At 43.5% G+C, this 22968-nt stretch overlaps 1 protein-coding gene and 1 long non-coding RNA gene across 4 annotated transcripts in view; one reads left to right on the top strand and one right to left on the bottom strand.

The window, feature by feature from the left end:
• Positions 1-11192, bottom strand: part of LOC109577253 (uncharacterized) — a 36515-nt gene extending 25323 nt beyond the window's left edge. For both annotated transcript variants that reach the window (XR_002183508.2, XR_011563507.1), the window contains exons 1-2: positions 10772-11192; positions 9390-9518 (exon numbers count right to left, since the gene is read on the bottom strand). This is a non-coding gene — a long non-coding RNA (uncharacterized lncRNA). The remainder of the gene's footprint in view (positions 1-9389; positions 9519-10771) is intronic.
• A 188-nt stretch (positions 11193-11380) lies between these two features.
• PAK1IP1 (PAK1 interacting protein 1) lies at positions 11381-22728 on the top strand. 2 transcript variants are annotated; one of them, XM_019986128.2, is made up of 10 exons: positions 11381-11636; positions 14337-14499; positions 17044-17164; positions 17237-17311; positions 17916-17968; positions 18658-18803; positions 18910-19007; positions 20942-21041; positions 21771-21894; positions 22033-22728. In XM_019986128.2, the coding sequence occupies exons 1-10, from the start codon at positions 11553-11555 to the stop codon at positions 22233-22235; spliced, it is 1167 nt and encodes a 388-aa protein (XP_019841687.2). In that variant the 5' UTR covers positions 11381-11552; the 3' UTR covers positions 22236-22728. The 2 variants fall into 2 exon arrangements, with proteins under 2 accessions (XP_019841687.2, XP_019841686.2); XM_019986127.2 differs by having other exon boundaries at positions 11389-11636; positions 14334-14499.
• Positions 22729-22968: the final 240 nt, after the last annotated feature.

Genomic DNA, 22968 nt, shown 5'->3' with positions numbered 1-22968 from the left:
TTAATGGAAATGGCTTGTTAATAACTAGTTAACTTGTTAATAACGAGCCCACTATTCAAATGCTTGTGTGCATGCTAAGATCGCTTTAGTTGTGTCTGACTCTTTGTGACCCTCTGGGCTGTAGCCCACCAGGCTCCTCTGTCCATGGAATTCTTCAGGCAAAACTGGAATGCATTGCCATGCCTTCCTCCAGGGGATCTTCCTGACCTAGGACTCGAACCCAAGTCTGTTATGTCTCCTGGCAGGTGGATTCTTTACCACTAGGGCCACCTTGGAAGCCCCATTCAAATGTTTAATGTAGTTTCTATTTACCTGTAATGTGAAAAATAATCATCATGAAGAATTCTAATCGTTCAACCATTCACCATCACTTACTGAGCCCCTCCTATACACAACGCAGGTGCCTGGCATTGGTGCCACAGTGGAGCTGATACTCTAGTAATGTGATTTCCCTGTGTGTTCAAGGGAGATGTTGTTGATTAGCAGCTGTGCACACACACTTAGGGGCCACCCAATATCCAGTTTCCTTTTCTTCCTTAATAATAGAACCTAGATTTTATTTCGAAGTAGCAATGTGCCTTGTGGCCAGGTGGCCAAAGTCGAGCTAATAAGATGTAAATAGCACCATCACAAGGGGGCTGAGGAAAGCTTTGTGGGCAGAGGGAGTCTGCTTAGCTGGAAGGTGTTTGTTGCTGTCGTTTTCTGCCCTTCTCACAGGTCGAGAGCCGAGATTACAGATGTGATGGATGAAACCAAAAGACCTCTGCATCTCTCCTGGCCTATGAGTGATATCAAAGGGGAAGTCACACAACCAAACACAGGATCTTAAAGAGTAAACAGGTCAGGGTCCCTGATGACTGGAGACTCCCTGTACCAGCACTGGACCAACCTGCCTCTAAAAGCCTTTGTCTTAAGAAAGAAATCTCGTTTAAGCCACTGCTGTAAATTGCCTGAAATTAAAAATAATTGTCGGGGCTTCCATGATGGCTCAGGGCTAAAGAATCTGCCTGTAATGCCGAAGATATGGGTTCAATCCGTGGGTTGGGAAGATCCCCTGGAGGAGGAAATGGCTACCTGTTGAGGTCTTTTAATGGACCGGAACCTGGTGGTCCAGAGTTGACCGATAAGAAAGTAATGGAAAGAGAAAGAGGCTGATATTCCTTGGTTTACACAGAAAGCCTATAAAGTCCCTGACACGGGGCTTGCTCTGTTCACGGAGGCCTCAGGCGCCCTCTCGATGGGGTGACGGCGCAGAGCACCTTCGCAAGGTCTTAGACACCCAAGCAGGAAAGTGAACTCAGAGAGCCTCTGTGCTCCAAAGAAATAGCCTGGGAGACAGAGGGAGAGAGAGGGAGAGAGAAAGCAAGACATGGGGACCAAAGCTCTGATGGAGCAAAGGTGTTTTAATCAACATGGTGTGGGCATACATACTGTAGTTATTCTCAGCAAAGATAAAGATTAAAATTCCAGACTTACAAAACATAGGCGATCCATATTAAAGAGAGAGAGTTGTAAATAATCACTTTTACCATATGGTTCATAAAAAGGAAGAGGGTACTTATCACTGTATTGAAAAACTAACGAAGGAAATGCCTGGATTCCTCAGCACCACCCCTGCCCCCCCCCACCCTCCCAACCCCCCGCCAGAGGCTTGCCTCTCAATTCCTGAATATTCAGGAATTAATAAGGAACAGAGAATTCCTGACAGATCCAAAACAGCACACAGGAAGCCTCCTGTTAAATGTTTCCTGACAATTCCCCCTATTTTATTATACTCTTAAAAAAAAACAAACGTCCGGACCCAATGAGTTTGGTTAGCATTAACCAACCTTATAGAAAGGCGACGGTAAACAACAAATATAATTATCAAGACAATCACCAAAGTTACAGTTCCAGACCTGATAGTGGTAATACTTTGAAACCATCTTCGTGGGTCTAGCCAGATAATTTGTTCAGCTAAAGTTTCCAAATTAGGGGAAGAGGGCAGATTTTTAGAAAAAGTTTTAAAGATTTCCTTTTTGCAGTAAATGTACATTCAGAGAGGCATTATCATGTATATTTTGTAAATGAAATTTGATTTGTACCCAGTTGTAGGCACTGTGATTGAATTGAACAGGCACAACACAAAATTGAGTAGCTAAAATAAATAGAGGAGTTAAGTATTGGAGAAGGAAATGGCAACGCACTCCAGTGTTCTTGCCTGGATAATCCCAGGGACGGGGAAGCCTGGTGGGCTGCCGTCTATGGGGTCGCACAGAGTTGGACACAACTGAAGTGACTTAGCAGTAGCAATAGCAAGACAAGTATATAGTTTGCAATTAATACAAGTTATGGAACGTAAAGTCTTATTAAATTGTAAACTTCCTATAGCTGTAACAAAAGGGAGTGGGACATGGGCTTGTATGAAGTATGACCGATTACAGCAAAAGAGATAGTTACTATGACGACGACAGGTCTCTGTGAAATGTCCGGTCCAAGTTCCAAATTTTTCGGTGTTCGCAGCAAGTTTCCAAATGTCCCATTGTTCAGGCTCAATGTGTTTATCCAGGGCAGTTCAAGGAGGGCGGGGGGGGGGGGGGGGGGGGCGGCGGGGGGGGGCGGGGCGGGGGAGTGCCATTCCACCATTAAGCCAGCCAAGAAATCCTTTGTCATGGTAATGTTTCATAAGTAACCTTTTACATAATGTTTTTTGTTCTTTCCCTAACGTTTCAGTGGAGAAGGCAATGGCAACCCACTCCAGTACTCTTGCCTAGAAAATCCCATGGATGGAGGGGCCTGGTAGGCTGCAGTCCATGGGGTCGCTAAGAGTTGGACACGACTGAGCGACTTCACTTTCACTTTCAGGCATTGGAGAAGGAAATGGCAACCCACTCCAGTGTTCTTGCCTGGAGAATCCCAGGGACTGAGAGCCTGGTGGGCTGCCGTCTATGGGGTCACACAGTTGGATACGACTGAAGCGACTTAGCAGCTAACTTTTCAGTAGTGTAAACGTGGTTCACAGTAAATAACCCAAGCTACGTCGGAAGGGCTTCTTTTGGAGGCAGGACAAAAACCCAAGTTTGTTGTTTATGCGTAGTACTGCTGGGCCCTTGAACAGGGAAAAGACTTCATAGCCTAAAGAAATGTTAATTAGTTTTCCTTCCTCCCCAGGGTGTGATGGCTCCTCCTACTAGGGAGGGGGCATATGTAGTCAGTAGCTGAAACGACTGGTCCTCTCTCTGCTCATTCGACCACCTGTAATAGAGATGGGTTGGGGATTAGTTGAGCTTGAGCGGGGGTGGGGGGGTGGGTGGTACAGGCCAAAAGACTGAGCATTGCCAGAATGTATTCAGGATTCCCAGGCAATCCCTATTGAGAGACCAAATTTTCAGCTCGATTAGTAAGGGTTTTTATTTGTCCCCAAGTGGGGAGATAATGGGGGTGATGCCGCTGAGGGCGGTGCTTTCTGGAGATCTTTAGAGCGGACATAGCCCGTATCAGAATTTCTTCTTCCTGGGGGTCTTGTTGTTTCATCTCCATTTTGAATGCTGGGGCCCCCCTTGGGTTGAATCTTCTGAAGAGGTTAAAAAAATTTTTAAACAAATAAAGCTATATTAACGATAGTTATAGGTTTAGAAAATATCTTATGTTGGAATCTAGTAAAGTCTGCTTTAGTTAAGACAGTAGCGCACCTTGTGTATTCCCCCTTTTAAAATTTTTTGTATTTGTAACTTTAGTGTGTGATGTGTTTGACTCTGTCTTGTGCCTGTGGGTTATAAGGAATACCTGTAATATGTTTAATAGAAAAATACTGTAAAAATTGTTTAAAGTCTCTACAAATATGGGCAGGGCCATTGTCTGTTTTTATGGAACTAGGAGTTTCCATTACTGTAAAACAAGCTAGTAAGTGAGTTATAATGTTTTGTGTAGCCTCACCGCGAAGAGGTGTGGCCCAAATAAAAGCATTAGGTTGTAAACCGCGAGGCTTAATACCTTGTGTGATGGATAGAGGCCTGTTAGGAGACGCCATTTGTTAGATTTCTTTTTTATAACAAAAATAGGAGAGTTCCAAGGAGAACAAGATTCCTCAATATGCTTTAATTCTAGTTGTGTATCTATAAATTCCTTAGCCGCCTGTAATTTCTCTTTCCTGAGGGGCCACACTGCTGTCCAAGTAGGCTCGTCATTCTTCCAAGTTATTTTAATAATTGTATTGTTTGTTAAATGAGCAGTGGCCTCTAGGAAAAATGTGGAATGTATATCTGAGTTTGTCGTATCTTATATCTTTTTATTAAAAGCATCTATCTTACCTTTTTTAGCAACTATGAAATGTCTTGTATATTAGCATTTTATAGATTGGTGAGTATATTAATTGTATCATATTACGATATATATATTCATTATACATATATTATACATTATATATTAATAGTTTGAAATCTCTAGTTTTTATGTAAGAAAAACTTTTTGTAAGAGGAAGTTAATGTTTAGTAATTAATGTTTCAAAATCTTATTTTATTTGGAAATGACCTATTTAATAAACTTGTATTATTTAGTTCAGTACAGCTCTAGAAATTTAAGTTATACCAATCCCAAGAGATTATTTTAGATTATAATAATAGATTATTCTATTAAAAAGTAATTATTTTAATAGAGTTTATCTAAAAGTTTTTATCTCATTTATATATATAGTTACCTTTTTGTTGACAAATTTAGTTTACCTTAAACCTAGGCATAATAAAAGTATTATATAATGTTGATGACTTAAGACATGTCTTAATTAGATTAGCAATTATATTCAAATTATATTTATATTTAAATAAACATTATTAAACATTTTTCAGTTCACGTGAATTTTAATTTAAATAGAGCTCATTAACTTCATATTATCTAAAAACAAAGCTGGTATATCAACAGCAGCACTTCCCGATGTTGAGGGTTTGAGGGAAAAGATGGAATTTGCCCCAGTTTTTGTTGAAGGGGACCTGGGTGGGTCCCCTGTTTGGAGTTTCTCGGAATACGTTTCCCTTTAATGTCAAATTTAGATTTACAATCTTGGGCCCAATGCAGTCCTCTACAGCAGCGAGGACAGATTTTTGGAGGTTTTTTAATTTTTATATATATATATTTTTTAGCTTTCTTAGAGCAGTCCCTTTTTAAATGGTTCTTATTTCCAAATGTAAAGCATCCTTCATTTTCCTTTCTTAAGGCAGCAACCACTGTTTCAGCTATCATTTGCATCTTTTGAGTTTCTAATCCTAGATTGCAACAAGCCTTCAAATAGTAATAGTCCCTGTCTCACGAAATGGAGCTATAGCTTTTTGACATTCCTGATTTGCATTTTCATAAGCAAGTAATTTCTCTAGTTGCCTTTTGGCTTCTTCTCCAATTACAGTATGCGAAATAGCAGTTTGTAATCTAGCTAAAAAATCAGCATATGTTTTATTAAGTCCCTGACCTTTAAGTGATGAAGTAAAGTAGCAAAGTGATGGGGCTTTCCAGCCGTTTTACCTATCTCTTAGTACTTACCGGCCTCAGTGGGCCCTGGGGTCACTCCATCCGTCCGAATCTGCATATGTATACCAAGCTCCTGTTCTGGGCACCACTTGTTGAGGTCCTTTAATGGACCGGAACCTGGTGGTCCGGAGTCAGCCGATAAGAAAGTAAAGGATAGAGAAAGAGGCTGATATTCCTTGGTTTACGCAGAAAGCCAATAAAGCCCCTGCACGGGGCTTGCTCTGTTCACGGAGGCCTCAGGCGCCTTCTCGATGGGGTGAAGGCACAGAGCGCCTTCTACAGAGGGTCTTAGAAGCCAGGGCAGTAAAGTGAACTAGAGAGCCTCTGCACTCCAAAGGAACAGCCTGAGAGAGAGAGAAAGCAAGCAAGACACGGGGACCAAAGCTCCGATGGAGCAAAGGTGTTTTAATCAACATGGTGTGGGCATATATACTGTAGTTATTCTCAGCAAAGATAAAGATTAAAATTCCAGACTTAAAAAACATAGGCAATCCATATTAAAGAGAGAGAGAGTTGTAAATAATCACTTTTACCATATGGTTCATAAAAAGGAAGAGGGTACTTATTAACGTATAGAAAAACTAAGGAAGGAAATGCCTGGATTCCTCAGCCCCCTGGGAGAGGCTTGCCTCTCCTAATTCCTGAATATTCAGGAATTAATAAGGAACAGAGAATTCCTGACAGATCCAGAACAGCATACAGGAAGCCTCCTGTTAAATGCTTCCTGACAGCTACCCACTCCAGTATTCTTGCCTGGAGAATCCCATGGATGGAGGAGTCTGGGGGACAACAGTCCATGGGGCTGCAAAGATTCAGATACAGCTGAGCAGAGCACAGCAGCAATGGGCATAGTTAACGAGAATTGGCGGCGAGGAGTGGAAAATTGAAAGAAACATTAAAAAATAGTAATTTCCTAAAATGTTTAATACCATTTTGAAGGTTATTTTCCATTAACAGCTATTAGAGCTATATTCCATGTTGTACAATACACCCTTGAGCCAATCTTAACCCAACAGTTTGTGCCTCCCCTGCCCCCCCGACCCCACCCAACACACACTGTAATACTGGTTTGTTCTCTGTTATCTGGGAGCCTGCTTCTTTTTTTTTTTTTTTTGCTGTATTCACAGTTTATTGAATTTTTTAGAAAAAAACTATTCTTAAATATTGTAGCAGCTTAGAAATCAAACTTCATGTTATCAGTTAAGATTCTTTCAGAAAAGCATTATCTTTTTTCCTTCTCTTATTTTGGACTTTTTTAGACAATGAAAATGTTTTCTATGAGTGAGAGATGGAGCTGTAGCGGGAAAGGAATGTGGGAGCTGACCCTTCGTGATACGGTGGTAGGAGGCTGGGATTTGCGAGGAAGTCTTTAAGGCATGTTGCACCCACCCAGGAAGACGGCAGGGGCCAGATGCTATGAGCAAGACTCCAGAGACGAAGATGGACATTCAGGCAGAATTTTAGATGATGGTGACAAGGAAGAGTTCACAAATATTGCTTTGATCTCCAAAAGTCTCAAATGCAAACCTCCCATAGTTCACCTGATTATTCTCATGAAGCAGGTGAAACAATTTCTTTCAGGTCTGGGTCTAGGGAAAGTAGCCCACTTTCTGTCTCCCTGAGCTCTACATGCAGAGGAGATCAAAGTCCTCTGAGAATACAAGCACACGCACTCTCTGTAGTCCTCAAATTTAACAGACTTGCTACCTATGACACTGTGAAAGGAGTGTAACAGTGCAGCATTAGACTCACATGAGATTTTTAACAAGGCCAATTTCTCTCCACAGTATCCTGCTTTTAGCTCAGTATATCGACCTTCTAACCACCCTCACCCACCCCGCAAAACAAAGACTGGCTTTTTTTCTTTAGCAAACCAAACAAAGCCAAGTGCTTACTAAACACTGGTTGAATGAATGAATAAATCAATGCCTGGCTCAAGCGCAAAAAGCTTTTCTATCAATAATATAAACGCAAAACTAAAAACCCCATTGTGCTTTAGAGTTAATAAGCCCTATCGTGCAGGGGTTGGTGGTTTCTTGGCAATTGCAGTTTTCTGAGAATGAGACTGAATGGCTTTTGCCACCCTGTGTTTGGAAAGAGAACACGCGGCTTGGCAGGAAGTATGCTGTTTGAATCCACTTGAGTAGGTGTATATTGCATTGTGTGTTTTTCTTTAGACAGAGAAAAACCACTTTTCTTCTTCGTTAAGAGACAACACTGGAGCCCAAGGAGAAGTGAAAGGAGCAGCAACACCACAGTCTCCTGCTGCCGAGCTGTGTGGTTGTGGGAGAGTTTTGGACCGACTTCTCCATTTATATCCTCAGACCAGATTAGAGTATTTTAGCTTTAGAGGCATTAATCTTTTTGAAAATGTGACGAAATCCTACGAATGCTCTCTTCCATAAACGAACGCATACAATTCTGAGTATAATTTCAGGGCATTCACAAGTCCCAAAACTTATCCATCAATTCTCCCACGTTAGGAGCCCCAGGACCAGATGCTCCAAGGTCTTCTAAGCTCTATGCCTAGCTCCACTAACTTTTTACAATTAAAAAAATAAGAGGAGGAAAAACCATTTTACACTTATGTCGCGTGCACTGTGGTTTTCACGCTATTCTAAACGTCTCCAGGTTGGAGCAGAAGACTTTCTTAAGCCACAAGGCTCTTCTCTAAAATGTGACTTTACCGTACTTCACTCCAATAAAACTTAATTAAAAATAAAATGTGACAGATACTTAAGCAGGTAAAAGTGTGACAATCCATGTACCAGATTGTAATTGACAAGCATAGTAATAGATGCTGACTATGATAATTACCCTGTTATCATGACATGTTAAAATTAATTTCAAATGAATGCTAATTCTTTACAAACAGCATTTGAAATTTCACTGGGGTAATGAGGCGGGGCACCAGGGGGATTCCTGAAGCAACAAAATACATAGAGCACATGATTCTGAAACAATTTTATTCAGTGTTCCTTTTCTTTTTGCATGAGAGACTACCACTTCCCCCTAAAATAAAGATATGCGAAGAGTCATGTATTTAAAAAGAAAATTAGACTTCAAGAAATGTCCTCCTTACTTCATCCCATGCCCAGGGGACACCCCTACAGCAATTCACACGCCTCTGATTTAGTGGTTCTTTGATAGAAGAGCCACCAGAAAAACAAGCAAGATACAAAAAAAGAATTTAAAAAGTAAAACAATTTGGGACTAACATAATAACATAACTAGCAAAGTGAAGGAATTACAGCTGTATCTCCTTTTTTTTTTTGTACTTCAATTTATTGTCCTTTATAGATCCAGCTTTTTTAAAAAACACAAATCAAAGTTTCTGGCAACCCTGCACGGAGCAAGGCTATCAGCACCACTTCCCAACAGCATTTGATTCCTTTGGGTCCCTCTGTCTTATTTTGGTAATTCTTAGAATATTTCAAACTTGATCATTATTAGTCTATTTTGTATGGTGATCAGTGATCTCTGATGTTGCTACTAGGACTTGTTAAGCCTCAAGTGATAGGACTTTTTAGCAATAAAATATTTTTCAATTAAAGACTATGCCTTTCTTAGACATAATGGTGAAAGTAAAAGTGGCTCAGTCATGTCCAACTCTTTGAGACCCCATGGACTGTCCACGTAATTCTCCAGGTCAGAATACTGGAGTGGGTGGCCTTTCCCTTCTCTAGAGCATTTTCCCAACCCAGGTATCGAACCCGGGTCTCCTGCACTGCAGGTGGATTCTTTACCAACCGAGCTACCAGGGAAGCCCAAGACTAATGGGATTGCACACTATAATAGAGTGCAGTATAATATACACCTAACATTGGGAAAGAAAAGATTTTGTGTGACACGTTACTTGGAGGGTCTGGAAATGAACCTGCAATCTTTCTCACCTGTGCCAGTACTGTCCAACAGTGAACACAGTTTTCAAGAGACTGAGAATGAGCTGGACTTCAGTATTTCAGTGCCTGAGGAGTCCCAACATGTACAGACGCCAAAGCGCGCAGAAGGCTTTCCTTGTGCTGAAATGACAACCAAAATAACCTCATTTGTACAAGACCCAAACCAGCATCGATTAAAACAAATCCGAGTTAAACACGTACTGACGATTCAGAACATCGGTGAACAAACGTCCTCAGAGACAAGAGGCTAAGCGCTACAGGCCTGTACTACAGTCTAAAGGGGATGGGGGTGAGTTGACAAAAGTCGCAGCAACGTATGTTTCAACCTCCCATAGTCATATTCACCGGTAGGGAGCTTCAGTCGTGTCCAACTCTTTGCGACCCCATGAATCACAGCACGCCAGGCCTCCCTGTCCATCACCAACTCCCGGAGTTCACTCAAACTCACGTCCATTAAGTCAGTGATGCCATCCAACCATCTCATCCTCTGTCGTCCCCTTCTCCTCCTTCCCCCAATCCCTCCCAGCATCAGTCTTTTCCAATGAGTCAACTCTTCGCATAGGTGGCCAAAGAACTGGAGTTTCAGCTTTAGCATCCTTCCTTTCAAAGAAATCCCAGGGCTGATCTCCTTCAGAATGGACTGGTTGGATCTCCTTGCAGTCCAAGGGACTCTCAAGAGTCTTCTCCAACATCACAGTTCAAAAGCATCAATTCTTCAGCGCTCAGCCTTCTTCACAGTCCAACTCTCACATCCATACATGACCACAGGAAAAACCATAGCCTTGACTAGACGAACCTTTGTTGGCAAAGTAATGTCTCTGCTTTTGAATATGCTATCTAGGTTGGTCATAACTTTATTTCCAAGGAGTAAGCGTCATTTACGCTCCGATATTTACTCTGTTGGAAGTCTGTACGAAGCTGTCCTTTCTGACACATCTCTGAATCTTTATATTTCACGAAAATCTCAAATCTAAACTACGACTATCTTTGCTTTCATTGCGGCTCAAGACAGTAAAGAATCTGCCTGCAAGGCGGGAGACCCGGGTTCGAGCCCTGGGTTGGGAAGATCCCCTGGAGTAGGGAAAGGCTACCCACTGCAGTATTCTTGGGCTTCCTTTGTGGCTCGGCTGGTAAAGAATCCGCCTGCATTGCGGGAGACCTGGGTTAGATCCCTGGGTCGGGAGATTCCCTGGAATAGGGAAAGGTTACCCACTGCAGTATTCTTGCCTGGAGAATCCCATGGACACAGGAGACGGGACAGAGTCGGACACGACTGAGCAACTCATACTGGCTTTTATTACCGTTTGACTTTGCAGCTAACTCGGGAAAGGTGGTGAAAAGAAATTAAATGAGATTGCCTTCCGGAAACTCACCAAGGATGACTAGACCCGTCATCTTCCAAGTACTGTCTTTACTCCCCTCGGGTAAAGGGTCTTTGTCCTTCTCAGGAATGTGCCACAACGTTGGCCGACGAGTCCTTAAGGGTTCGTCAAGCCATAACCAAGAAGGAAGAAAAGGTGCTGGGCGAGATTATGCGGCCCGGGCGGGAGCGCGGGAACCGGACCCCTCCGATCAAGGCGAACCCTAAAGGCCACCCCTCCTCCTCCAGTTACAGAGAATGAGAGCGAGAAACGGCTTCCAGCACAAGTAGGAGACATAGCTCCCTACTCGCCATCGCAGCCCGAAATCCACAGACACACGTCTCGCTGCTGCGCCGGGCGCGCTCTCCGACTCCCGCCCTGACCGGAAGTGCCCGCCCCTTCCGTAGACGCCCCGGAAACGGGGGGCCTCCGCAGAGGCTGTCTAGCCCACTCGCCTCGGAAGCGCCTAGCGCAAGGCTCCCTCGAAAATGCTTGCTGGCCCCCAGGTTTTTTTCCCTCCTTGAAATGAGCAACCTCGTCAAGGGGCGTCCTTCCTTATTCCCTCCTTGGAAATTCCGCCTGATCGTCTAGAAATTCCGTCTGACCCGCCGGAAACCACCCGCTCCCCTCCCCCACCTCCATCATGGATGCAGGCATCTAAAAGGCAGCCCCACGGGCCTGACGTAACTTGAGCGCCGACCGGGAAGGACCCTCCTTCCCGTCGCATCCGCTGTCGTCACTTCCGCCCTGCGCCGCGTCAGGTTCGCTGAGGAGGAGACGCGTTCGCCGCTGGATGGAGGTGGTTGCTGGATGCTACGAGCAGGTCCTTTTTGGATTCGCTGTACACCCTGAGCCCGTGGGCGACGGCCACCGCGAGGTGAGAGCCCGCGCGCGCAGGGACCGCGGGTGGTGGGGAGGCGGGGCGTCAGGCCTGGTTCCCAGCGGCCTAGGTAAACAGCACCTCAGAGGAGCACATTGTCTGCTGTGTTAGGGTTTCATCGATGAATGAAACTCAAGAGACTTAGAGTATACTTAGAATATACACGTAGAATATTCTTAGAACATATACTAAGAATATACTTAGCCGTTTGAAGCATGGAGAAGGCATTTAATAAGACGTGGCATCTGGCTTTTGTAGTGAACGTCGTGACTACGGCGCACAAAGCAAGTTTGCGTTTCTGCAATCGGGCCTGTGGGCCGCCGGTTATGAATTTAAGAGTCGTTTCTATAAGTTGAAAGAACAGTTCGCTCTTTCCCTGAGTTTTTGTCCTGGAATTTTAGCAAATTATTCGCGCTGGATTCAGGTAAACGCTTCGTTGGTAAAACGACACCAGTTAATTATTGGGCCCTTCTAGTGGGGACCATTACTTGCAGTGAAGGTGCGAAGAAGCCATACGTATGGATTCTGCATTGGAGAGCTTAACCACGTAGGGAGATGATGAGGAAGGCAAGTAACGTAGAGAAAAGGTTACAACAAAGTATGGTAAGTATTGTGGGCTTCTCTGGTGGCTCAGTGATAGAGAATCCGCCTGCCAGTGCAGGAGACGAGAGTTCAGTCTCTTGTGCAGGAAGATCCGCTGGAGAAGGAAATGGCCATCCGCTCCAGTGTTCTTGCCTACAGACCCCCCTGGAGCTTGTCCTGTTACAGAAAACGGGGTTGCAGAGTCTGACGAGACTCAAGACCACCAAAAATGTTCAGTATTTTACTACGTGTAGTAATATAAAAGTTAAGTAAATTGGGAGTGCTCAAACAGGTAGTTAGGAAATACCCAGAAATTTCCTACTAGAAATAAGATCTAATTTTTAGCCCAGTACTGTGTTTTCCCTCTAAAGGACTTCCTTAGATAATTTCCTAGAAATTATTGAGTACTTCTTTATGAAGATGTTGTGGTGTCAGTTTTGAGTTAACCAGAAAATTGGAAGTATGTAGCTTAGTTAAATTGCTTTTGTTTATTTTGTTGTGTACTCTGGTTATTCATCTGCCTCTGGTTGAAAGGTGACGTGGTCTGAACACTCAGAAGATGACGCTACTGATGGTGTTATTGTTTGTAATAACGGCGCTTTCCATGTTGCAGACACGTAGTCATCCTCACAGCAATCCTCTGAGGCAGATGCAGTTGTCCCCCTTTTACAGATGAGAATCCAGAAGTTGAGATGAGTTAAGCTGCTTGTTCAAGGCCACTGAGCTAATAATTGGCTGACCTGGGACTCACCTTTCAAGCTGTCTCCCATGCTTGAAGCTCTTTTTTTAATTTATTTTTTAATTGGAGGAAGATTGCTGTACATTGTGTTGGATCTTACCCTACAAGACCGCAAGTCAGCCATAGTTACATGAATATCCTTTCTTTCTTGAGCCTCCCTCCCCTCTCTCTCAAAGCTCTTAACTATTACCTAGTACTGCCTCTAAAGCTATTCAGGCAGTAGCCCCGATGATGAATGTTCTGTAAGATGTACAGACAAAGGTTATTCTCTGATTTATGGCCACAGCAGCCCCTCAGGAATGTTGCACCTTTACTCAAAAGAGGGCTATTCTGTCCTGATTGACAGAAGGACTATTTTGCTGTCGTTTTTTAGGAATTAATTTATAACACTTCCTAAGTGTATTTGAACAAATTTGGTGAATTTATTTCTTCCTTGGTTTATTCATTTTGCTAATACTTCATGATGTATGTCCTTTTATGGGAGGCAGGATATGTGTGTGTATTCAGCAGTCATTCTTTGCACTGAGCAAATCTCATTCGTTCAATCTGAGAGTTACATCGCAGCAAGCGTAGAGGTCTTGAGACCTCATTATTGGTCATTCTCCAGAGCTTATATTGATATTAATGCAAATACTATTTATTTTTCTTTATAGGTCTTGTTGTTATATAGATACATGCTCTGTGTGATATCATACTGTCTTGTCACTCCTACAGAATGACGCTCCGTTGGAATACGTGCTTTTGTTTCTCTTGTTCACTGCTCTGTGTGTTTCGTTCACTGTGTCAAATGGTGCCAAGCACGTAATAGTCATTCAGTGTTTGAGTGAATAAATTCAAATCAAAATTTGGACATGTGAGTGAATGAACGGTATGGAGGTTCACGGATAAGTAAACCTGCTGAGGAGTTAAGGGATTGGATGAGATTTTAAAGTCCCTGTAGCCCAATCTTCGTCCGTAAATGTGCTCAGTCGAGTCTTTTTTTTTGTGACCCCGTGGACTGTAGCCTGCCAGGCTCCTCTGTCCATGGATTTTCCAGGCAAGAACACTGGAGTGGATTGCCATTTACTCCTCTAGGAGATCTTCCCGACCCAGGGATTAAACCCACATCTCCTGCATTGGCAGGTGGATTCTTTACTGCTGAGTCACTTGGGAAGCCCCAGTCCAGTCTTCGTAATTGTTTTTAAAGTCATGGTGCTCACTGTTGCCTTCCCCTTCTCTTACTGTCCCTTCTTTATTCAATTCTGTGAATCTGTCCTGTCTTTTCTCCGTTCGTAGAATCCATTCAGTTTTCATGGATCATGAAGCCACTTACCTCTCTGTAGGGAGCTGTGATGTGACCGTGGCGCTCACTGACCACGTGCTTTTCCCTACAGCAGAGATGGGCTCCTGTGGCCGACTTCACCCACCACGCCCACACTGCCTCCTTATCAGCGGTGGCTGTCAACAGCCGCTTTGTAGTCACAGGGAGCAAAGATGAAACCATTCACATTTACGACATGAAAAAGAAAGTCGACCATGGGGCGCTCATGCATCACAATGGTAAGAAAATCGTGGCCTTTCAGATAACAGTGTTGAGGCATTACTACTTTATGGTTCGACTTCAGCTGAACAATTCATAAGTGTCTCATGAGCAGAATCTGTGCTAGGAAATACAGAAGTGGACAAAATGTGGTTCTTTATCCTTACATTATTCACAGTCTGTATCGGGCCAGAATGGAAACACTTTACTCAGTCTAGTGGGGCAGAAGGAGGAAGCAAGTTTTCATTGAAAGCTTCCTTAAAATGACATTAAATCAACTGTTTTATAAGAAAAGGTCAGTTGTTGGGCAGGTGAAACTGGCAAGATGGAGAAAAGGATGCTCAGGGTAGGGCAGGCCGTGCAAGGGGCACAAGTGGCCGCGCCATGGGAGAAGCTGACTCTGGGAGAGGGCCAGGTGCCCAGCGCTGTGCCAGGAGAGGCCAGCTGTGGCTTCAGTTCAGAGAAGAGGAAGCCTAGCCTCAGAGGTGTCACAGGACTGCCCACGGTCGCAAAATGCTAAAACCAGAACCTGAGCCTGCAGCTTCAGCCTGTGCTTTTTTGACTGTTGGTGTGCCTGGGGACGTGTAAGGCGCTCGGTGTTCTGAGAAGGCTAACAGGGAGGTTGGGGTGGCTGGAGAGGCAGTGGGGTCAGATCCCAGGGGACCCCGAGTGGAGGAGGTTGGGATTGAATGGGGGCAGAGAGCAGTGCAGGCCTGAGGAAGGTGCTGGCAGTGTGAGTGTGGGAGAGACGCTGAGAACCAGCAGAGAGCCTGCCTGCTGGAGTCAGAAGCTGTCGATGGACATCTGCTTGCAGTAGGCTATACACACTTCTGTAGTCAAAGGAAAGTTACTTGGTGTGTGTGAGAGAAGGATTGATTTACATGGGAACAGAGGGTTTTGGACAAAGAATAGGTTGTTGGCCTAGAGAGAGTAGGGTGTCAAGGATCTGCAGATCTCCAGAACATAAAGCAGGCGAGCGTGAGTGGAGGAAGGCCGGGAAGGGCTGGAACAGTGAGAGGTTGCGGTCAGGGGATAGATTCTTAGAGCTGGAGATTTACTGTGGAAAAGCTCCAGGGGATAGCCATGTGAGGGACTGGAGTGCAAGGAGGTGGAGGTTATTGGAGTGGAGGAGGTCAGGAGGAGTGATCCCCTAGTCACAGCTGGGGTTTCACATTGATGGTGAAGTTGAGCAGGATAGCACCAGGATTGGGGGACAGACAGACCCAACAGGTGATTTATTCCCCAGTGAAGTGAAAGTGAAAGTCGCCCAGTTGTGTCCAACTCTCTACGACCCCATGGACTGTATAGTCCGTGGAATTCTCCAGGCCAGAATACAGGACTGGGTAACTTTCCCTTCTCCAGGGGATCTTCCCAACCCAGGGATCGAGCCCAGGTCTCCTGCATTGCAGGCGGACTCTTTACCAGCTGAGCCGAGGGGGAAGCCCCTAGTGTTGAGCATCATATGCTGTTGTCACTGCGTCTTTCCAGGCGACAGACAGGGAGGGGGTTCACGTGTGCTCCAGGAGAAGAAGGGGAAGGAAGAACTCAGGACAGTAGAGCCTCTTACTCAGGTGCTCAGTTAGGAAAAACTTGCCTGAGGAAAGTAGTTTTCTGCAACAAAAGGCAGATAAGACAAATACCCCTTTTTTTTTACACTACCTTTCATCTATTTCAGAGGTTCTTGCCAGCTGCGAGTCTGCTGTTTGTTCGTAGCAGAAATTTGGAGTGATCAGTGTCCTCCTTAAGTGCCCTGTGAGATAGTCCTTAGCTACTTTGACAAGTGTCTTGCTTTTCGGAAGCAGCTCAGCTTTGGGTGACTTAAGTGTGCATTCCTTTTCCTCTGTCTCCTAGTCCCAGTTCATACAAGGAAGGCTTCTCCCTCCCTTGGGCTTGGAGACATAAGCTGAACAAGTCTGGTCTGTACCTGGTCTGCACAGATGTTCAACCTCAAGACAGAGTTTGACCTGGGAAGAGTTTAGATAGGGGATGAATGAAACAGGATTCTTGATTTCTTTCATTTCTTATACAAGTGTTGTTTTCAAACAGCTGGTAGTACATAAGCTCTTTTCCAGGTAACAGGTAGAATCATGGGCAGAAGTAGTAGAAGATATGGGAAAACAGCATTTCCAAAATAAGAAATAAGACAAGAGTGAAGGAGGAAGACGTGGGTAGACATGGCTAGAATCTCCCACTGTGAGGAGTACATAGGCCCACATATTTTTCTTGGTTTTTAGAGGGGGTGTGTGCACAGTTATTCCTCACAGATCTTTGACTTTCAGTATAAAGAGCCATGTGAAGAATCGATCTGGATTTGTGCAGAGACAGCACTGACCCAGGGGTTCATATTCTATTCTGAAAAGGACAAAATATAAATATTTAGACTTTGCAGCCAGAGGAGTCAGCAGTCTGCAGGCCAAATCTGGGCTGATGGCCTGATTCTATAAATGCAGGTTTACTGGAATATGGCCATGCTCATTCAGTCACGAAAGGTCTGTGGCTGGCTTGGCACTGCAGCTGCAGACGTGAGTACACGTAACAGAGACCGTTGATTGGTTTTTCCACAGGCACGATCACTTGCCTGAAATTCCATGGCAACAGGCACTTGATCAGCGGGGCCGAGGACGGCCTCATCTGTGTCTGGGACGCAAGGAGATGGGAGTGCCTGAAGTCGATCAGAGCTCACAAGTGAGTCCCGCCTGCTCTCAGTGTTCTCCAGGTGCCAGTCAAGCTGGGGGCTAACTGTTGGTTTCCTTTTAGAGGACATGTGACCTTCCTTTCCATTCACCCATCTGGCAAGTTGGCCCTGTCTGTGGGTACAGATAAGACACTGAGGTGAGTCATGAAGGCCCAGGAGCACCTTTACTAAGCTGTGGACTTTGGTCTTCAAATTTAAGAGCCCACGCCCCTGTGAGTAGCTGTCCTGCAGGAATACTGGAGTGGGTGGCCTTTCCCTTCTCCAGAGGATCTTCCCAACTCAAGTCTCCTGCATTGCACACAGATTCTTTACCATCTGAGCCACCAGGGAAGTTGGTGTTGGTACTGTTTCTATACTGTCTGCCATTGTCAGACACCAGGGTAAAGCTGAACGCTTATGAACCTTTTCATAAGGAAAGGCGGGGGGAAATGAAAAGCTCTAAATTCAGACACACATGCTACATTGCAATCGTCAGCTGTGGAGTAGAGAGGGGTCTATATAAAGAGGACTTTTAGGAAGTGAAGCCTTTTGAAAATACAGTGAACTCAGCAGAGGAAAGGACTGTGGGAACAGAGCGAGTTTTAATCTTGCTTGATAGGAAATATTTCGGGCATTGCCATAAGAAAGAAGGTAGTTCTTCTGAATGGCCACGTAGTAAATGTTCGTTTGTGTCTTCATTAAACTTAGCTTTACACATGGTCAGTCAGTGATTATGTGGTAAATGAGCTTCCTGTTTTGCAGAACATGGAATCTTGTGGAAGGAAGATCGGCATTCATAAAAAACATAAAACAAAGTGAGTGTTTTTTGACTTTGTTTAAATTTCATCTTTGGCTGTGCTGGATCTTGGTCATCGTGAGGGCTTTTTCTCTAGTCGCAGCGATTGGAGGCTGCTCTTTGCTGTGGCGTGCAGTCCCCACGGCAGTGGCTTCTCTTGTTGTGGAGCGTAGGTTCTAAGGCATGAGGGCTCAATAACACAGACTTGGCTGCTCTGAGACATGCGGGATCTTCCCAGATCAGGGATCAAACCCATGTCTCCTGAACTGGCAGGTGGATTCTTTACCACTGAGCCACCAGGGAAGCCTAAAGTGAGTGTTTTTGTTTAGAATGCATTTGAAAATGTGATAGGCTGTGAATGTGTATACACACAAGTTCTCGTGTCCGCACACCTACAGTTATTTCCTTATGTGGTGGTGGTTCTCTCTGAGAGCATAGGCCTTAGGTCACTTTTTTCCCCTCCTCTTTCTATTGGGATTTTTGGCATGGCTCTGCCACCTATGAACTGTATGACCTTAATGATTCTTCAAACCAATTCCTTGTCTAAAATTTAACAAAAATATGCATCATAAGTTTGCTGTGAAGGTTTAATGGCATAATGGATGTGAAAGTGCACAGTGTAAATATTTGGTATTTTTTTTTATGACCCCTGATCAGTTTTTTTTTTTTATCTGTGAAATACAACAGCTTTGTTCTTGTAACTTACAGGTGCTCACATAGTGGAATGGTCGCCAAAAGGAGAGAAATACGTAGTTGTCATACTGAACAGAATAGACGTCTATCAGCTCGACACTGCATCCGTCAGTGGCACCATCACAAATGAAAAGAGAGTGTCTTCTGTTACATTTCTTTCAGTAAGTGATCGGAAGTCAATGGTGGGAGCTGAGTGTATATGGTGATGGTCAGAGTTGTTGATGACATTCTGGGTGTTAATGTGTGTTTTATTTTCCCCTCTGTTAGGAATCTGTCCTCGCAGTGGCTGGAGATGAAGAGGTTGTAAGGTTTTTTGACTGTGATTCCCTAACATGCCTCTCTGAGTTTAAAGCTCATGAAAACAGGTACTTTTTTTTTTTTTTTTTTTTTAACACACTAATCTCTGTGTGCTTGTATGTGGAGGGTCTCTTATAAATGCAGTAGCTTCATAAGGCAGACTTTTTTGTGAACGACTACAGAAATAGACATATCTACATAGCTGATTTTTTTTTTTTCCCAAGAGGATGGTGGAAATGTTGTCTTGGCCATAGTGATGCAAAAGTGGTGAAGTCGTCACCAGGACTAGTCATTGGCACAACAGACTTATTTTCTCAATAATTTCATTACACTTGGGGCCTGGAACCCTCAATTCATACTTGAGTGGGAAAAAAAAAATTAGCTCTGCCCCAACCACTCTTGTCTATTTTCCCTCTGTTTGCCTGTCCAGTGGCCCCTTCCTACACTCTGCTTTTCCTGCAGGAGAAATAAATGACATGTTGACCTCTGTCTTGCATCCATCTCCGTCACCTCTTACCACTCACTGTATCTCTGCAGGCAGACGTGAGTCTCAGGGTCAATGGTTAATAACCGGACCAAGGTTACCACCCTGTTAGGTGATGGAGAAGGGAACCAACCCAGTTCTAACCACCCAGGAGTTTACTGCTCCTGCTTTTTCTGCTGTAATTTTGTAAAACGGTGATCATGTGTTTTATTTGCATGTTCTTTTATGTTTCAAACAATTCTTAGTTATTTTTAAAAATGCTTATTTGGCTGCACAGAGTCTTAGTTGCAGCACGCTGTGGCATGTGGGATATAGGTCGAATCCGGGTCCCCTGCACTGGGAGCGTGGAGCCTTAGCCATGGGACTACCAAGGAAGTCCCAGACAACTCTCAGTTTTCGTTTTCTGTGTCATAGTTTAGCTTTAAGAAATCTCTCTTTACAAATAGAATACTGCACTCACTAGACAGGCCCTGGTTTCTGCCCGCCTAGTTTTGGGGAAGGGAGCCTATTCTTCAAGGCCATGTAGCTCTTCATGGATATTTGGTTGTTCGTTTAACAAGTATTCGCTGAGTGTCAGTAATGAAAGACTGCAGCAGGAGCTTGCACTCTCCTGGCTCTTATCTTATCAGGGACAACAAATAGGATAAACAAGAACTCAGGTAATCCTAACAGGAAGGAAATAGGTATTACAATTTGGGAATAACACAGGTAACTTATTTGGATGGGATGATCGGGGAAGGGGGAATGAGACCTTTGGGATAAAGGAGCTATTTCTAAAACAGAGAATTGTAGGCACAGTGGCCCTGAGGGAGAAAAGAGCTTGGTGTATTTTAGGAACAGATAGAAGACTGTCACTGGGTCAGAGGGAGCCAGATGGTGCCAGGCCTGACATGTTGTGGGAAGGAGTTTGAGTTATATATCAAATGCCTTTGTAGGTGCTGGGTTTTCTATGTCCCAGCCACTTCCTCCCTCTTGTGGTGTTTTGAAACCGAACCTACCTCTGTAGAATTTTAAGCCTGGGAATAACAAGGTTTGATTTTTTTAAAAGTTGTTAGGGTGCAAAAATGGAAGCCGAGAGGCCAGTTAGTTTACTCCATAATCCAGAAGGAAAATGATAGTAGCTCAGAAGGTGGGTGGTGGGCCCTGAGGACAAGGGGAGGAGGCCTCGGTCTTTCTCTCAATAGTTTCCTGAGGTGGAGGGGGTTTGAATATCTTTATTTCCTTTAATTCCTGATAATTCCTTTTATTCCTGATAATCTGATTATAGTTGTCTATCATCTTTTCAAGTCCTTCTTAAGGTATGGTTGACAGTCAATTCTATCTTGGAATTTAGACCCTGAAAATGACTCAACCAACTCATGGGATTGTGAGGCATGTTAAATTTTTGGCACTGTTGTTTGAGCAGTTTGGAAATACCCGAAGCCTTGAAAAGTCGAGACTATGTGCCTGGAAGTTTTCTAGCAGCATCATACTGTCTGGAGGAAAGGCTCCTTTACAGTGTCACTGTTTTTGTCCTAGGGTAAAAGACATGTTCAGTTTTGAAACTCCAGAGCATCACGTTCTTGTTACAGCATCGAGTGATGGTTTCATCAAAATGTGGAAGCTTAAGCAGGACAAGGTCAGTGTCTCAACACAATATAAATAAACCAAATGCAGGTCTTACTGTCAGTATGACTTTGAGTTAAGTGAGGTGGATTTTCTTAAAGGTTCATTGGGCACAGATCTTTTACATGTTACATCTCTTCAAGGCCTGATTGATATTCATGGTTTTAAGATTAGGATTCCGTAGTGCTGCCCCAGGGGTTGGTATTGGTGAGTCTGAACTGGCTGGATCCCAGAACTCCTGCTCATTCAGTCAGAGAAACAGCATGTTTTTCTCTTCTGTGTATCGATGATCTTCTCTATAACCTTCTGTTAGATAAAAATCCTGCCATTGCTAGGAAAAAATGGGGAACTTGCGATCAATTGTAGAATTAACAATAGTTTTGAACCAGATAATTACACATTTAAATTCTCTGGTAGTCTCCCTCTTACAGAGTGTTGGTTTATTCTCTTAAAAACAGTCTCTGAGTGTGGTTTGTTGAGTACCTAGTTTGTGCAAGGTTCTTTGTTAAAACCTGGAACTGAACAAGATCAAATAGCGCCTTTCCTTAGTGAAGTGCTTCTTAGGAATTGGTGGACATAGTCAAACCAATCACGAGTCAAGGTCACAAGTGTTTTCTAAACAGTATTCCTTTTATACTCAAGAAAATGCTGTGTAAGTTTTTAATTAAGGTAACTTGGTTATGGAAACAAAATTATTTAAAATTCCTTTATGTTATCTCACATTTTCTTTCTCACATTATAGAAAGTTTCCCCGTCTCTATTGTGTGAAATAAACACGAACGCCAGGCTGACGTGTCTTGGGGTGTGGCTGGACAGAAGGACAGACACAAAAGAAAGCCCGCCTGCTGCCGCCGAGCCTGCTCCTGGTAAGTGAAACCGATCTTTTAAAAAAATTTAAGCTATCTCTTGAGGTGGAGGAGTGCCAGATAACTTCACTTTATTGTCAACTTATTTTACCTTAGAGGGAAAAACAGCCTTTAAACACCCTGTCTCTTGTGTTTTAGTAAGTAAAGAACAGTCCAGACGCAACAAAGAGGAATCTGGCCATGCAGTCCAGGAGGAAGAAAAGCAGCCAAAACCAGACGCAGAGAAATGTAGTTTAACTGGTGACAGTAATAAGCCAACAAGGGGAAACAGCCTGGTGTCAGCCAAGAAGAGAAAAACAGTAGAAATGTTGGAAAAAAAGAGAAAAAAGAAGAAAATATGAATGATGCATTGAATCCCAGATTTTTCCTAGCAGGAAATTTTTTTCAAATATACTTTTTTTTTTTTCCCCTAAGTAAAAGCTTGGAATTTCTTCTTTTGAAGAAAACGTACAGCTTAAAAATCACGTTCAGGTTTTTTTTAAAAACTGTGGTAAAACTTTTTGAAAGGCAATATTAATTATATATCATGGTGATATTATAGTATCTTAATGTATAATATGGGCTTCCCAGGTGGCTCAGTGGTAAAGAATCTACCTGCCAATGCAGGAGACAAAGGTTTGATCCATGGGTTGGGAAGATCCCCTGGCGAATGAAATGGCAATTCACTCCAGTATTCTGGCCTGGGAAATCCCATGGACAGAGGAGCCTGGTGGACCACAGTCCAGAGGGCTCACAAAAGAATTGGACATGACATAATGACTGAGCCCACACACATGCAACCTATAATATATAATTTTTACTGCTGTGTAAAGCAAATAAAGATCTTTCTCTAAATATTGTGGCTTAAAATAATATAAAATCCTGAACACATTTTTACCAAAAGTGGATAAAGGAGTTATTTTTCAGATTTTCTATTTAAGTGGGGGAAGAATGAAAAACCTGCATTACTTTGGCCTCTTCAAGTGGTTCTAATAATTTTAATGAGGATTTTGTTCATTTTGATAACAAATGGTATAAAAAGACATTCATACCAGGAAGTTAAGACAAGCTTAAGAGCTACAGATAAATAAAATT

The sequence above is a fragment of the Bos indicus genome, chromosome 23 (genome assembly GCF_029378745.1).
Source record: "Bos indicus isolate NIAB-ARS_2022 breed Sahiwal x Tharparkar chromosome 23, NIAB-ARS_B.indTharparkar_mat_pri_1.0, whole genome shotgun sequence".
NCBI classification, from domain to species: Eukaryota; Metazoa; Chordata; class Mammalia; order Artiodactyla; family Bovidae; genus Bos; species Bos indicus.
Note: the sequence above shows the minus strand (reverse complement) of the source record. Positions and strands in the feature narration are given on the sequence as shown.

Excerpts from the sequence above, each read along its gene's own strand:
- PAK1IP1 (XM_019986127.2), top strand. The coding sequence starts at position 11,553 with ATGGAGGTGGTTGCTGGATGCTACGAGCAGGTCCTTTTTGGATTCGCT. Across the intron at positions 18,804-18,909 it reads CTTCTGTTACATTTCTTTCA|GAATCTGTCCTCGCAGTGGC; the intron begins GTAAGTGATCGG and ends CCCCTCTGTTAG. Across the intron at positions 19,008-20,941 it reads TTTAAAGCTCATGAAAACAG|GGTAAAAGACATGTTCAGTT; the intron begins GTACTTTTTTTT and ends TTTTTGTCCTAG.